We start from the raw sequence: 15,854 nt of genomic DNA, 5'->3' as shown, positions 1-15,854 counted from the left end.
GCCAGCAACTTGTGACCTGAATTAGGGTAGAAACAGTGGAGACAGAGGTAATGGGACGTATTCAGGATGTATTTGGAGGTAGAACTGATAGGACACTAATTCATCGGATGTGGAAGAGAAGGAAGGAGAAGATTCAGGATGGCTGCTGGGTTTGGGACTTGAGCAACCTGGTGGATATTGGTGCCATTTATTGAAACTGGGAAATCAGGGAAAAGAACCAATATATAGGAGAATCAAGAATTTTGTAGGACCTGTTAGGTTTGAGAAAAGCTATCAGATTTCACCTGGACAAGCCTGGAGCTCAGGGAGAAGTCAGGACTGGAGATGTAGCAGCAGGGTGGGAGACATCAGCGTGTAGGTGCTACTTGAAGCCATGGGACTGGGTCAGATCTCCTTGAGGAAGAATCACCCATAGAGCAGAGAAGGGGACCCAGAACTAGGCTCTGAAACACTTCAGCATTTAGATGGTGGGTGTGAGAGGAGCAAAGAAGACTGTCAGAATGGCCAGAGAAGGAGGAAAACCAAGAAGGCAGTGTCACGGAAGCCAGAACAGGAAAGTACCTCATAAAGGAGGAAGGAACCGGCTGTGTCATTGCTTCTGAGAGCTGTGAGCTGGTGTGAGGAATAAATAGAGCAGCTTGGTGTGTTTTACGGTGGCAAGCTCTTAAGGCAGCAGTAGTTGTGGCAGTCCTGGCCTCATCTTCTTCCCCATATCCCATGAACCAGACAGAGATGAGTTTTACCCTTTATTAGGAGAAACCCCAGCTACTTGGAAAGTCTTGTTTCTCTTGAATTTTACTGTGCCTGACAGGAAGAACAGGTTCCCTCCTTGCTTTCCGCAGAGCTTGCTGAGTATGAGAAACAGGAACATGCGGTCACCCCCTCAGGTTGGTGCCAGTTTGGCCTGGCGCAAACCCACATCCCAGGGGTGTTTTCTGGGTATCACTCAGGTGGTGCTGTGAGACCTGCGGCCACTTGAGGGAGCCAGAGATCCAGGAATGAACTGGGGCCCGGTGCCACGATTATGAGCCTGCTTGTGCTGATCTCAGGGCCAAAGGACACAGGACAGAGGGTGGTGAGAGTCCAGCTGGACAGTCCATGGGCAGATGTTTATGAGCCGCAGATGACATACAAATACATGGTATCGTGATTCAAAAGAAGAAAGAAAAGAAAAACAAGCTCCAGACATTACAGAAACCCTTTGAAGATTTTAGAGCAGTATTCTTTAGTCTCTTAGTGCTAGGAGTACATTCGAAATTGCCCAGGAATCATGATTTCACATACTATGTCCTATTCACAGAACACGTTGTCTCCATTTTAACCTAGGAAGAGCAGAATTCCAAGTTGTGGGTGTTGATAGCTATTAAAGGACACAAAAAGCTGCGTGAATCCTGAGGCCTTTGGGAAGGAAAAAGCAGGTGCTAATTAGGGGTTGGAGAATTGGCTGGCTGTAGTGGTGGGGGGACCCTGCCAGGGATCAAGGCCTCGGCGGGCACTGAGTCAAGATACGGACTCTAAGAGATGATCCTTTCCAACGGGGATATACAGGCCCCACAGACACGGCTATCAGGTGGTCAGGGAAGGCGTTAGTCATCTCTCTATTCTTTTCTTCCTTAGATTCTCTGATGGGGAGAATTTTTCTTTTGTATACTTACTGTCAGAATCTTGGTGCTCAGAAGCTGTGGACTTTATTTTACTGCAGAAAGTAAAACTCTGTATTACTTGGTATTTTCTTTGCCATGCCTTTGCCCTGCGTTTTTGTGATTTGTTCTGTATTTGTAGTAACTATCTGCTTTAATTAGAGAAGTGTACTAAGTTTTCAACACTTTCCCTCTGATTCCTAGTTATCATTCTAAACCGCGGCTTAATGTCTCTAGATTTATTTTTCTCCAAAAAGAAAAAGCCGTTGGTTATATAGTCCTTCTCAACTGAAGGTTTTATTAATACACTAAAAATAATATCCAGGCTCTCCATGATCTGTGATGGTGGTGAGGAAGTGCCATGCAAGTTTCTGTAAACACAGAGCTCTGTCCAGCAGACTTGGGACCTTTTCCTGAATTGGATGAAGGCCTAACCCAGCTTCACAGCCCCCAAAAAACCCAGAATTACCTACCTTTACAGTGTAGAATTCCATGTTATCCAGCCATGACATCATTGTTGTCATTGACAGAAAGCATCTCGGTCCCTGGAAGCATAACAGCTGAGAGCAAGCTGTCACAAGTGCTGCTCTGGGGATTTAGAATCTGATAAATACCACCAGTGTGATGCCTCCTCTAGAAATAAATAAGGATCTGCCTAAGGAAGCAGATCCTTAGTGGAGTTGTATAAATCAAGAAAGAATAAGGTGATGTAGGCATTATGCCAGCAAGGAAAGGGTGGGGACAGTCAGGGCTGGCAGACCAGGTACGTGTGCTTCTGAGAAGCTGACAACAGAAGGCATCGGAGTTCAGCACTCTCCCTCTTCTCCCCTTTGGCAAAGGCGCAGCGGAGGAGTGCGGCTTGGAAGTTAGGAGCCCTGGCACCCCTGGTCCCATTCCCAGCATTCCTCTTCCAGGCTAAGTCAGGGGTACCTCCCCTGGCATTTTCCAGGCAGTGGTGCCACTTCACATGCCGATTATGGGGTAAAATGAAGCCAGTTCAATGCATCAAGTGATTTTTTTTTTTAAGAAATGAGGATGAAGAATTTATTTGAACCTAAACGTTGTTGTTTCTGTTATCATTAGGTATGCTATGTTGACTATGGTTTTAGTGAAAATGTTGAAAAGAGCAAAGCATACAAATTGAACCCGAAGTTCTGTTCACTGTCATTCCAAGCTACAAAGTGTAAGCTCGCAGGTAAAAGGAACTTTTTTTAAAGTGCTCTCCACTTTGACAAACGTATGGACACCAAGCAGGGAAAGTTGGGGCCTGTGGGGGCGGGGGATGAACTGGGAGATTGGGATTGACATATATACACTAATATGTATAAATAGGTAACTAATAAGAGCCTGCTGTATTTCTCTTTGTAAGATTTGATCATTATAAAAATGTTACAATGTTTTAATATATTTTTTGTTACATTATATATAACATATAGCACATTTAAATTTATTATTAAAAGCCTGTTGGACATCTGAGAGGGTTTGGTTGCTGTTGCCGTAACTGCCCTAGTAATAGCTGTTCGAGGCCCTGTATCGTGGGATACAGGATCAGTGTAAATCATGTGTTCGACCTGTTGTAAAGTGGACTCCCAGCTTCGTTCCCACTGAGATGGACTCCGTGGGTGCTGCTTGTTAGCAGGGAAACACTCCCTCGTGCACCCAAGCACGAGTCCAGCTGTGGGTCATGTGCGGTCTCTGGCACTGTCACGTATCACTGTTCTTTTCTTTCCTCCTCAAGGAAGCGTAGAGAAATGCACATGTGTGAGAGTGACGTGTAGGGATGACCTGAAAGTATGGGGGGCACACGTTAATGATGAGGAAAGACATTGGAATATGTATGCCTCATGCAGGAGAGCCAGAGCTATATTCAGAAAACTATCAGAATTGTTTTCATGAAAATTAGACCTGTGAAGAAATGCCTCCTTCCCAGCAGGGATGTCTTTATGTCAGAGGAACTGGGTTTGGCTCTCTCTGTGAGATAAATCTAGAGTGATTTAAAAATACTGGTACAAACCCTGTGGGAATTAGTTTTGAAAAGAAACATATCAAGAGCATAGGAAAAGATTTAGGATGCTGGAATGAAAGGTTTGATAAAAGCTATAGAGGTGTGTGTCTGGAGAACAGAATATGAAAAAGAGAAAGGTAGGTCAGAAGGAATCTGTAAACTTTTGCTTACGGATTTAAAGGGGGAAAATATAGAAATAGACATTGTAGTACCATTGGGGAAATGATGCCCTAGTTTAATTAGTTTAATGAATTAACTTAGAGTTGTCATATTATGTTATATGAAATTACAGTTTTCCAAGAATTTAAAGAATAACTAGACTGCAATAAAATTCACCTAATACCCACATTACATTAAACAGTATTTTACCTTTCTTTCATAAATCTGAAAGTTCTTTGGTATCCTCAGGGCCATGATGGTTTACTTAAAAAGAAAGAATGAAAGGGAGGGGGAAAGGTTGTCTAAATTTTCAATAAGTGCATGTTCATGCAAGAAATAATTGTGCATATTTAATTAGAAAATGAAAAAACCAAGGGTATATTTTTAGGAAGAGTGTTACAAATACATGACTGGCAGACATAATTGGCTGACAACTTCTTTATGTGTTAGTCTTTTTGTTTTAAATATGTGTTTGTCAGTAAAGTGAAGGCTGTTTCTCCTAAGGTAGAAATTCAGATTGATCGTCAACTTTTCTTCTTGTTTTAAGATTGCCCGCCTTTGTGTAATCATTCAAAAGGGCATTCATGTTATAATAAATATTTTTAAACCTAAGGGTGGATGGTATAAAGAAGATTGTATAACAAAGCTTCCCTATAAAATTTAAGAATTTTGTAGTAGATTCATAATTGTAATAAGTAGCCAAAACAAACACAATCTCTGCATCTTAAAATGATTCTTCTAATTAAGTAGAAATTTAAATATTCAATATTTTTCAGGGTTGGAAGTTCTAAGTGATGATCCTGATTTAGTGAAGGTGGTTGAATCTTTAACTTGTGGAAAGATCTTTGCAGTGGAAATACTTGAAAAAGCTGATATTCCACTGGTTGTTCTGTACGATACCTCAGGAGAAGATGACATCAACATCAATGCCACCTGCTTAAAGGCCAAATGTGACAAGTCACTAGAGGTTCACCTTCAGGTACCACTGTGACCACTGTTGTCTATTCACAAGTATCACAGGAAAGAAATTCACCAGAAAAGAACGTTGTACATTTTAGGCTAACACTAGATAGAGACAGATTACGTATGTATTGGGAAAAAAAAGGAAGGAAGGGAGCTAAAAGGAGGGGAAATGCCAAAATATAAATAGTAATTATTAAGAGTTGGATTTTTGTTTTATTTTCCAGTTTCCACAATGAGCATATATTAATTTTATATGAAATTATTTTGCAAAGATAATAAAGGAGGATAATTCAAATGAAGGGAAAATTAGATCAGTGAAGATGCTTATTAAATTGCTAGCTTTAACATTTTTTAAATGTGAAGAACATAGATGTCTGTACGAAAGGACACTTTTAAATAAATTATAGAGCAGCCACTCGAAAGAATGAGATGTTAAAAATGATCATTTTTAAGGCTTCATAGCAACATTGGGAAAATATTTGTTTTAATAAGTAGAGCAATAGTAAATTGCCTTTATATTATGATTTGACCAAAAATGGCTAAAATTAAACCTTTACTGTGATTATAATTTTTTAAAGTTACTAAAAATTCCTGTGGCCCATGGACGTGAATTAGAAAGTAAACTGATAATGGGATTGATTTTGTGAGAGTTTTTTATTTTTATTTCTGTTAATGCTGCAAAAATATGTTTTATATAATAATTCTTTTTCTAAATTAATGGGGAGAAGATAAACCAGAGTTAAAGCAGAGCTAAAAATACTCGTAGCCTTTCAGACAGTAGAAAGTGGTAATAATATAATGTGTGCAAAATGTCTACTCTGTGCCTGACACAAACGATACCAGATATTCCTTTTGGAAAGAGTGGTATGCAAACTAGTTTTTCACATTTACGTTACGAATTTCATTCTATCTGTCCTCCAGCTTGCTTAGAAGATTGAAAAGCGCAGAAATTTTCAATGAGCTACTTAGATAGATCCCCTTAGGTAGGTAAGAGCTGCACTCTGTTCTCACATCCTTGGTGTGTCCTTTGTTTCAGGTCGATGCCATGTACACAAATGTCAGAGTGACTAATATTTGCTCCGACGGCACACTCTACTGCCAGGTGCCTTGTAAGGGTTTGAACAAGCTCAACGACCTTCTGCATAAGATAGAGGAATACTTTCATTGTAAGGTATGGCCAAGCAGCATCCACCTCTAAGATGAGTCCTAACATTGCAAACAAGAGGAGTCACTAAATTGTACATGTGTAGTAAGTTTTGTATATTTTGAGGTAGACTCTCTAAAATAGAGGGTAAGAGCCCCAGACTTCAGAATTTAAAACAAAAATAAAAATCCCCACTAGTTTCTTCATGGTAAAATGAGGATAATAATAGTGAGTACCCACAGGATTGTTATGAGGACTAGTCACAAGGCTGCTTATTATTAGCACAGGGCCTGGCACATAGAAAGTGTGCAGCGACCGGTAGATTTGTCATTCACAAGGTGCAGTTGATGAGCCTACAGTTCAGCTGCCTGTGACTGTCTGCTCGAGCAGCTGGCTCCTCTGCCTGGCCAAAGACGGAACCGTGGAATTTAGAAGGAGAATAAAACTTCCGAGGCATCACTCCCCAACCTCTTTATGGTCCCTGAGAGAACCTGCGCCTTGGAAAATGTGGTTCTGCAGTTTACATTTATTAGTAATCTCTTTTCCCTTTAATTCTAGTATTATTTTCTGAATCAGGATCTGTAGAGGTTTTGTTTTTAAGGTCCTAAAGGGACCTCCTTACCTCCATTTGGGACATTATAGTTGTAATCCACAATATGCTGTGGTTTCCAAGTGACTAAACTCTGATGCCGCTTCATCTCTGACCCCCTCACCTGGAAGTGAACCCTTGCCTCTGACCTACAGAGCACCCCGAGTGCCTCATGACACTTGTACGCAGCATTGTTTTAGCTGTTTGGGTATTTGTTTGCTTTACTAGAGTATAGGCTTCCTGAGGGCAGAGACTGAGCCTCACCAGCTTCTGGTAAGTACCTAATTCATATAGGTACCGTAGTAACTTATCTAGTGTCTTACATAAAATAGGTATTCCAAAATAGTTGCTGAAGTGGATTAAACTTGTATTTAGACTACAGCCTAGAATCGAGACGTTAGATCTATAGCTTTACCTCTTTCTCTGTTACAGATGTCTTAGCTTGTATCTCAAGGTCATTACTTAAGTTTGATTTGCGGATCTATCCTAGAGAAATCTGAGACATCCAGAGGGTGACTGTAGTTACTCATTTGCACGCACGTGCTTATAATCTATAATGGTGAAAAGCACTCTTGATAGTTCTTAGTGCCCTGGAAACTCAAGTGGAAGGAGACATTGCCTTTGGGGAGAGTAGAGACATTCACCCTGAAGGAAAGAGGCAATGACAGGTCCCCCATTTCAAGCTGCAGCAGAGGAGGAGGATGAAAACACTGAACAACATTGAACTGGCACTGATATCCATATTTGTGTTGATAACGTTTCTTTTGTTTTGGATTAAAATCTTATCTTTGAATCTTGAATGTTAAAAGATGAAAAGAGGAGGCCTTATGAACAGCTAGCCTAACTGCTTCCCTTTCATACAGGCTGTTCATTTTATCGGATTCATCTTCCCTCTTTGTGTTTAACTGATGGTGCCTGAGCCTGGATGAATTATACTGACCTCCATGCTAACATTTTTAGACATTTTAACAAGGCTGATTTATGAGCCATGTGCAAGGAAGGAGGGTAGATGGCTGCCACCAACATATGAGAAACAAGGCAGAAGCCCTACAACCCCTGTACATATGCTGTGTCCACTGTAGCACACACCTCGCCGAAAGCCTGATCACATACGGGTGAAGCAGTTTGCCTGTGCCACAGCGGTGTTTTTCTCATGGTGTAGCAACGTGCTCTTTGCTGAGAATAATAAGTGTCATGCATTTCTGTTTTGCAGCACATGACCTCTGAGTACTTCGTTTCATTACCCTTCTGTGGGAAAATCTGCCTCTTCCATTGCAAAGGAAAATGGTTACGAGTAGAGGTAAAATCAGTCACTTGACTTTTTTTTAAACTTAAGATGAAATATTTCAGACATATAAATGAGGTTTTTAAAAAATGGAGTAAGCATCCATATACTCATCACCAGTTTAAGAAATAAAACATGATACATGAAACCAATATACAGTTGATGCTCCCTGTCTGCAGCCCTTTCTTTTACTCCCACCCCGGGGGAGCTACCAGCTGAATTTCGTGTTTCTCCTTCCTATTCACTGCTTTAGACTTTTACTATATTTGTGTCTATACACACATACTTTTACTATCTGTATATTTCAATATAGAGATATTTAAAATGTAGAAGTGAATAGTATATATAATATTTATAGTAAAAACATGAATAAAGTATAACTAAATGAATGAATGTCTTAAAAATTTACACAAATTGTAAGATGTATTGATTCTTCTATAACATGCTTTTTCATTCATTATGTTTGTGATGTAATCTGTTTTCCCTGCTGTATGCTGTAACAGTGTACGAATATGCCAACATTATCACTCCATTCTTCTGACAATGGATATTTAGATTGTGTCGAATTTTTTCCTATAAACAGCACTACCATGAACCTTCCTGTGCATATCTCCCAGGGTACATATGTAGGAGTGGAATTTCTGGGCATAGGAAATGCCTAATTGCTCTCCAAAGTCACCCCTCCCTCGAGGGGTAGCCCTTTGAGTGTTCTGGCTTCTTGGGGGCATCTCATGTCCTCCCTCACCCCTGCCCAGGATGGCTTGGGTTTCAGTGTTCACATATTCCTCTATTTCCAGGGCCTAATAATTGTTTTATTTTCTTACAAGCTCAGTTATGAATTTGCAAGGAGGTTTGTTATATTTTGTCATAAATCTCTGTATGTTTTTCAAAGGTAGGTTTTGGATTTTTGTGGTTTCTTTCTTTTCTTTGTCTTCTTCTTCTTTTTTTTTTTGATATCTATTTTGCCCAGTTAGTAAAATTGCAAATCTGGGCTTGATTTTTTTTTTTTTTCCCACAGTGGTGCTTAACCTAGGTGCAAAGACCTCTGCTTACAGGGAGCGCCTGGACCCCTACCCAACAACTGTATGCAAATTATGTGTGTGTGTATTATGTATTTTGGAGGGAAAGTATTCATAATTTTCTTAAGATTCTCAAAGAAACCAACCCTAAGTAAGAATCATTGCTTTATTGAGTTTTATTACTGCATAGCAGCATTGTGATTACTTAATTGTACTGATTTTCCCTTTATTTAAGTAAATCTTGATCATGGCCACTTTAATGAAAGCATCAGTTTTGAAATAACTATTGTCAATGTGAATGTGTGTCAGAAAGTTGAGATCTGGAGTTATATGACTAAGATTTGGGTGCTTAGCTATAAACTTCAAAACATGATTTGTTAAAAAGAACACAACATTATCTGAATTTTAAAGCTCTGTGCTGTTTAGTGTATAATATATACATGCACAAATACTTAATTTTTTAACCTTTTATTTTGAAGTAATTTCAGACTTTTAGAAAGTTGCAAAAATATTTTAAGGAGTTCCCATATGCCCTTTACCCACCATCTCCAATTGTTAACGTCTTACATAACGATTATCAAAACCAGGAAATTAACATTGGTACAATATTATTAACTAATCTGCAGAACATACTGACATTTCCCAGATTGTCCTCCATATGTCCTTTTTCTGGTCCAGGATCCCAAGATGTATTTAGTTGTCATGTCTTCTTAGTTTCCTCCAACCTGGCAGTTGCTCAGTCTTTGTTGTTTGTGGTCTCTTGAAGAGTAGCAGTGTTTTGTAGAGTGTCTCTCAACTTGAGTTTCTCTGTGTGTGGAATCAGGCTATGCCTTTTTGGCAAAAATACCTTCTCAGTGTATGCTCAAATACTTTAGATAAATATCTAGTATTATTTTTATTACTGTCAAGTTGTGTATTATCTACTTTTGAGGTAGCAAAAGTGTTCATTCTCTTAGTGATGCATAGAAAGTTAAGGAAAGAAAGATGGTTAATGAAAAGCAGATCCTGTGTTTAAGTGATGTATTTGCTCTTGACATTGTAACTTGTCTAAAATTTAGTGCCTATACATTCTGAACTTATTCTGTAAGTCCAACCAACTTTATTCAGTGCAGTGGCCACTACTCTCCCTGTTTCCCTGTAGAAGTGGTCTGCATTCACTCTGCACCATCTTCCAGTCAGTCCTCAGTCACTGCCACATGACTTCTGCCCACACTCCATCACAGAACCTGTTCTTGTGAACAGCATCTTAATTTTGCAGTTGAATCAGTATCTTCCAGGTCTTGTCGTACCAGACCTCTTTGCTGCATCAAACAGTGTTGAAACTTGAAATTCTCTTCTCACTAGGCTACCATGTTATCAAATCCTAATTTTCCTCATGATAGTCTAATAATTCCTTCGCTTATTTTTCACCCAAACCTCCTTCCACCCCCACTTCTGAAATGTCAGTGTCCCTAAGTCCTGTCCAGGCTCATCATTCTTCTCGGCCTCTGCATCCTTGTAGGTAATCCTATCTCATAGTTTCAGGTACCATTTTGGCCCTAATGACTCCCAAATTTGTTTTCCAGTCCTTGATGGGCTGCAGATTTGAGCAAAAGCCAGCCTAATTGTCCATCTCACAAACTCTTTTAAGTCCTACATGTCTGAAACCAAAATTATCTTTCCCCATCCTTACCTTTCTCCCTTATCTCTATTTTAGTGGTACCTCCATTCATGCAGCCATGCAGGCTGTTTCTTAAGAGTTATCTTTGACTCCTACATCTTCCTCAGCCCCAAGTGCTACTAATCACGGAACACTGCTGATTTTACAACTTTGTTAATTCTTGCCTGGAACACCGCAGTACCACACCAACTGGTTCCTCTGCCTTCACTCCTGTCTTCCTCTAGTCGAGTTCCGTATCACTAAGAGTAGCAACCCAAAATGCAAATAATTATACATCCAACTTATGACGAGACTTACTGTTTCCATGACACTAAATGCTTTTTTAAACATGACTGATCTCATTTCATGTTCACAAAACCCTGTTATCCCTGTTCTTACTGATGAGGAAAGTCATCCAGCTAAAAAGTGGGAGAGCTGAGATTTAAAACCAAATCTATCTGATCCTAAAGCCCTCGCCAACAATTTTAGAAAGCTGACCATCTCATTCTTCTACTTAAAGCTTGACATTGGCTTCTCATCTACAGGGTAAAGTCTTAGTTCTTGAAGGCATGATATCTGCTTCTCTTAGACCTTGCCTTTGCCTGTCTCCCAGCCTCACCTCTTGCCTTGCCCGGCCTCTCATTTTATGCTCTAACATAACCAAAATGCTTGTAGGCCCCACAAGTAAGAAGTATGTGTGTGCCTTTGCCCATCCTCTCCCCTCTATTTGAAATGTCCAGATTCACACCTAACTGGACTCCTACCAACCTTGTTTACTCCCATTCATCATTTAAGGTGCAGCTCTGAAAGGGCATAGATTTGTGAAATTTATGAAATTTCAGTTTGTGAAAAAGGAAATACAAATGCCCAGTAAATATGATTATTTCTTAAAGTAACAAATTTGTGTAAACAAATTTACACAACTTAAATTATCCAGCCAAAGTGATTTCATAGATAAGTCACAATGTATGTATATGATAGACTTAAATAACATTAAAATGACATAGAAGACAAATAATATGAAATATTTTTATGAGACACTGAGTGGAAAGCAGTCAACTATGAAATAGTATCTACAAATATTTTGTAATTCTTGTAAATCTAATCTTTTGTGAATCATGGGTAAAAGACTAGAAGGATAATTGTAACCTATAGTAGATTACAAGTGATTTTTATATATTTAAGTATATAAATTTTCTACAATGGAGGCATTTTACTAAAATAAGAAGAAAAAAAAGTAAATTTTTAAAGAAAAGTACCAATTCTAGGCATTCCCTCCTCCTGAAAGCTTGCCCTAACACCTGCTTCCTGCTGGGTCAGGTACCCACTCTCTGTGTTCTCACAGTACCCCAAGCGCAACTTCATTATTGCCTTTACTACATTATAGTATGGTTATGTATTTGTGTCGTCTCTCATGGCACTAGGAGCTCTTTGAGAAGGGGAAGTATATCTTTGTAGCCTAGTTATGCCTGGATATAACAAGCATTCAACAGATACCATCCATACCAATATATATGTTCAGTATGTATGTTTGAATAAAATATTAAACATTTAAAAATATTAAACATTTAAAAATATTCCTCCATGGGACTGTTTGTGTTTATCATGTCTTAAGAGATTTAAAAATTTATGCTATTATATTAATCAAGCATTCTCTCGGGCAGTAGAAAAAGGCTTCACTTCTGGCGAATCTGACTTCCAAGAAGAAAGTGGCCCAGTTCTTAACAGTCATCATACCGAAGGCACCACCATGCTTAGGTAGCAGTTAGTGCAGTTGTAGGCGTGAGATCTCAGCCCAGATAACCACCCCCATGGGGCTATATTTGGCCACTGTAAATATTTAACAATGGCAAGGGTCACAATGGCATTTTAGGGGCATATTAGGGGAGATTGTGGCATTTAAAGGTGCATCCAGAATGTTACATTGTGTTCTTGCCATTTGGCCACAGGTAGGTAATTATTGCTTTGATTCAGTGTGTAACTTACCCATTTTTTTTTAAACATCTTTATTGGAGTATAATTGCTTTACAATGGTGTGTTAGTTTCTGCTTTATAACAAAGTGAATCAGTTATACATATACATATATCCCCATATCTCCTCCCTTTTGCGTCTCCCTCCCTCCCACCCTCCCTATCCCACCCCCCTAGGTGGTCACAAGGCACCGAGCTGATCTCCCGGTGCTATGCAGCTGCTTCCCACTAGCTATCTATTTTACGTTTGATAGTGTATATATGTCCATGCCTCTCTCTCACTTTGTCCCTCCCCGTATCCTCAAGTCCATTCTCTAGTAGGTCTGCATCTTTATTCCCATCTTGCTCCTAGGTTTTTCTGACCATTTTTTTCTTTTTTCTTTCTTTTTTTTTAGATTCCATATATACGTGTTAGCATATGGCATTTATTCTTCTCTTTCTGACTTACTTCACTCTGTATGACAGTCTCTAGGTCCATCCACCTCACTACAAATAACTGAATTTCATTTCTTTTTATGGCTGAGTAATATTCCATTGTATATATGTGCCACATCTTTATCCATTCGCCTGTCGATGGGCATTTAGGTTGCTTCCATGTCCTGGCTATTGTAAATAGTGCTGCAATGAACATTGTGGTACATGACTCTTCTTGAATTATGGTTTTCTCTGGGTATATGCCCAGTAGTGGGATTGCTGGGTCATATGGTAATTCTATTTTTAGTTCTTTAAGGAACCTCCATACTGTTCTCCATAGTGGCTGTATCAATTTACATTCGCACCAACAGTGCAAGAGGGTTCCCTTTTCTCCACACCCTCTCCAGCATTTATCGTTTGTAGATTTTTTGATGATGGCCATTCTGACTGGTGTGAGATGATATCTCATTGTAGTTTTGATTTGCATTTCTCTAATGATTAATGATGTTCCCATTTTTGACAAATGATACAAAGTATCATTGGGCTTTCTGACTAAGCTATAAAATACCAAAATGTGTCATGTTTTAAAAATACATAGTAGGGCTTCCCTGGTGGCGCAGTGGTTGGGAGTCCGCCTGCCGATGCAGGGGACACGGGTTCGTGCCCCGGTCCGGGAGGATCCCACATGCCGCGGAGCGGCTGGGCCCGTGAGCCATGGCCGCTGAGCCTGCGCGTCCGGAGCCTGTCCTCCGCAACGGGAGAGGCCACAACAGTGAGAGGCCCGCGTAACGCATAAAAAAAAAAAAAAAAAAAAAAAAAAAAAAAATACATAGTATTGGGACCTCCCTGGTGGTGCAGTGGTTAAGAATTCACCTGCCAATGCAGGGGACATGGGTTCAAGCCCTGGTCCAGGAAGATCCCACATGCCGCAGAGCGTCTAAGCCCGTGCACCACAACTACTGAGCCTGGGCTCTAGAACCCACGAGCCGCAACTACTGAGCCCGTGCTCTAGAGCCCGCAAGCCACAACTATTTAGCCCGCACACCTAGAGCCCGTGATCCGCAACAAAAGAAGCCACCGCAATGAGATGCCCGCGCACCGCAACGAAGAGTAGCCCCCACTCGCCGCAACTAGAGAAAGCCCGCGTGCAGCAACGAAGACCCAACGTAGCCAAAAATAAATAAATTAATTAATTTTAAGAAAAGACCAAGTTTAACTGTAAAAAAAAACCCAACATAATATTTACCTACCACAAGTAAAATTCTGTCTCTGAATTCTCTCTATTATTTCCTCATTGCTAAGACACAGTAGTTTTGTTTTTTTTCCTCACATCCTGATATTTTGGAGAACAGACTGTATCTTACGATCAGCAGTATATAATAATGTATCAAATTGTTTTACAATCAGTAGTATCCTAGAATTGAAAACATAGTAATTATTACTATATTTATGAATTAACAGCAAGATGTTGAAATCAATTCTACTATAAAAGAATATCTATTTGGTAAATAAGTACATTTTAAAATAAGAGAAAATTCAATCCGCACTGATAGTTTTTGTTGCTTTTTATATGCATTTTAGAGCTGTACAAAATGTAATTGCACAGAAGCATTGTGGCCTTTTGGATATGCTAATAAATCAGCCAACACTTGTCTCATTGCAGATCACGAATGTTCACAGCAGCCGGGCTCTTGATGTTCAATTCCTGGACTCTGGCACTGTGACGTCTGTGAAAGTGTCCGAGCTCAGGGAAATTCCCCCTCGGTTTCTCCAAGAAATGGTTGCAGTACCACCTCAGGTACTATATGTTACAAGCCTAGGAGATTGGCTGAAAGGGATTTGGATGTGTTCATAATCACATTGTGAGATGCTCTCTCAGTTTTTGATGATGATTGAGTTTAGCAAAATTGGAAATGATCCAAATGGTGGCTCACTTAGACAAGAAGACCAGTGAGACTTACAGAATATTGTTTGATAAATGTTTGTTTTCAAGCATGTTGAGTCATCAGGCTATATTGTCCAGTTAGAGGTTCCACTTTAATAATTAGATGCCAGTGCTGGCTTCTACACAGTTTCAGGATATTATATGTAAATATTTACTTCCAGAGTTCTTAATTTAATTAGGTAACCATTCTCTTCGGATATATGTTTATATTTAACCTTCTCCTCATAGATTTTAGTGAAAAGATTAACTTCAGTCTATCCTTCCTCTCTTGATAAAAATTCAAGATGATAAGAAGTTTGAATTATTTTGAATTAATTAAAATTATTAATAGCTATTTCCTACTTAGGAGAAGTAGAGTTTGTACAGAAATCCATCATGCTTTGAAAATAAAATTGTTCAACATTCTATCATTTCAAGGGGCCCCTTGACCTATATTTACCAGAAGATTTCTTACGTATCAAAACTCAGTGAATAAAAAGTACTTGACCATAATTTGCATGGCTTTTATAATTTCTCTCACTGCAGTCACTGTCGCCTTTCCTAAAATGACTATTGCAGAGAAGCTGTTTAACTTGAGTTCAAGCCAATTTTCAGAATCACATTTTTTCTTATTGCTGCTCAGCATAATATCGAAAATTGTTAGACCTTTAAGTGCTGCTTTCACTTGATAACACCTCTGGCCTCTGTACCCCTTGTTAGAACATCCATCTAGGGCCAGCCTTACCTAGAAAAGGTTTCCGGGGCTGGAGGAGATGGGTGATCTGTTCCACTGCTTCTGACTGTCTGAAAATTACACAGGTGTACTTTCTTGGTAAAAGCCACTATAATTTTTTCTATTAATCTTATCTGGATTTTTTATTTGATAGATGTGAAGTTGGGGGAACCTTTAAAACCAGCTAGGGCAAGCCTCTGGCTAACAACATCTCCCCAAGAGGTTCAGAGTAGCAAACTGATGGCCTGTTGGCCAAGGCTGACCCATGAATATTGGGTCTGGGCCCTTGGCTCGTATAGTGTTTTAATATGTGAATTAGTTGTCTGCTTCTAGCTTCTCTTGACAAACTAGAAAACATGACTCTATTGA

The 15,854-nt window shown here is 39.5% G+C and overlaps 1 protein-coding gene across 2 annotated transcripts in view; it reads left to right on the top strand.

Moving 5' to 3' along the window:
- The window catches only part of TDRD7 (tudor domain containing 7), an 89,827-nt gene that overhangs the window by 62,389 nt on the left and 11,584 nt on the right, over positions 1-15,854 (top strand). For both annotated transcript variants that reach the window (XM_032635307.1, XM_032635306.1), the window contains 5 exons: positions 2,724-2,835; positions 4,581-4,783; positions 5,804-5,938; positions 7,714-7,800; positions 14,492-14,626. In XM_032635307.1, coding sequence (XP_032491198.1) covers positions 2,724-2,835; positions 4,581-4,783; positions 5,804-5,938; positions 7,714-7,800; positions 14,492-14,626 — 672 coding nt within the window. The remainder of the gene's footprint in view (positions 1-2,723; positions 2,836-4,580; positions 4,784-5,803; positions 5,939-7,713; positions 7,801-14,491; positions 14,627-15,854) is intronic.

This window comes from Phocoena sinus, chromosome 6 (genome assembly GCF_008692025.1).
Source record: "Phocoena sinus isolate mPhoSin1 chromosome 6, mPhoSin1.pri, whole genome shotgun sequence".
Classification (NCBI taxonomy): domain Eukaryota; kingdom Metazoa; phylum Chordata; class Mammalia; order Artiodactyla; family Phocoenidae; genus Phocoena; species Phocoena sinus.
The sequence above is the reverse complement of the archived record's forward strand: the minus strand, read 5'-3'. Positions and strand labels throughout refer to the sequence as shown.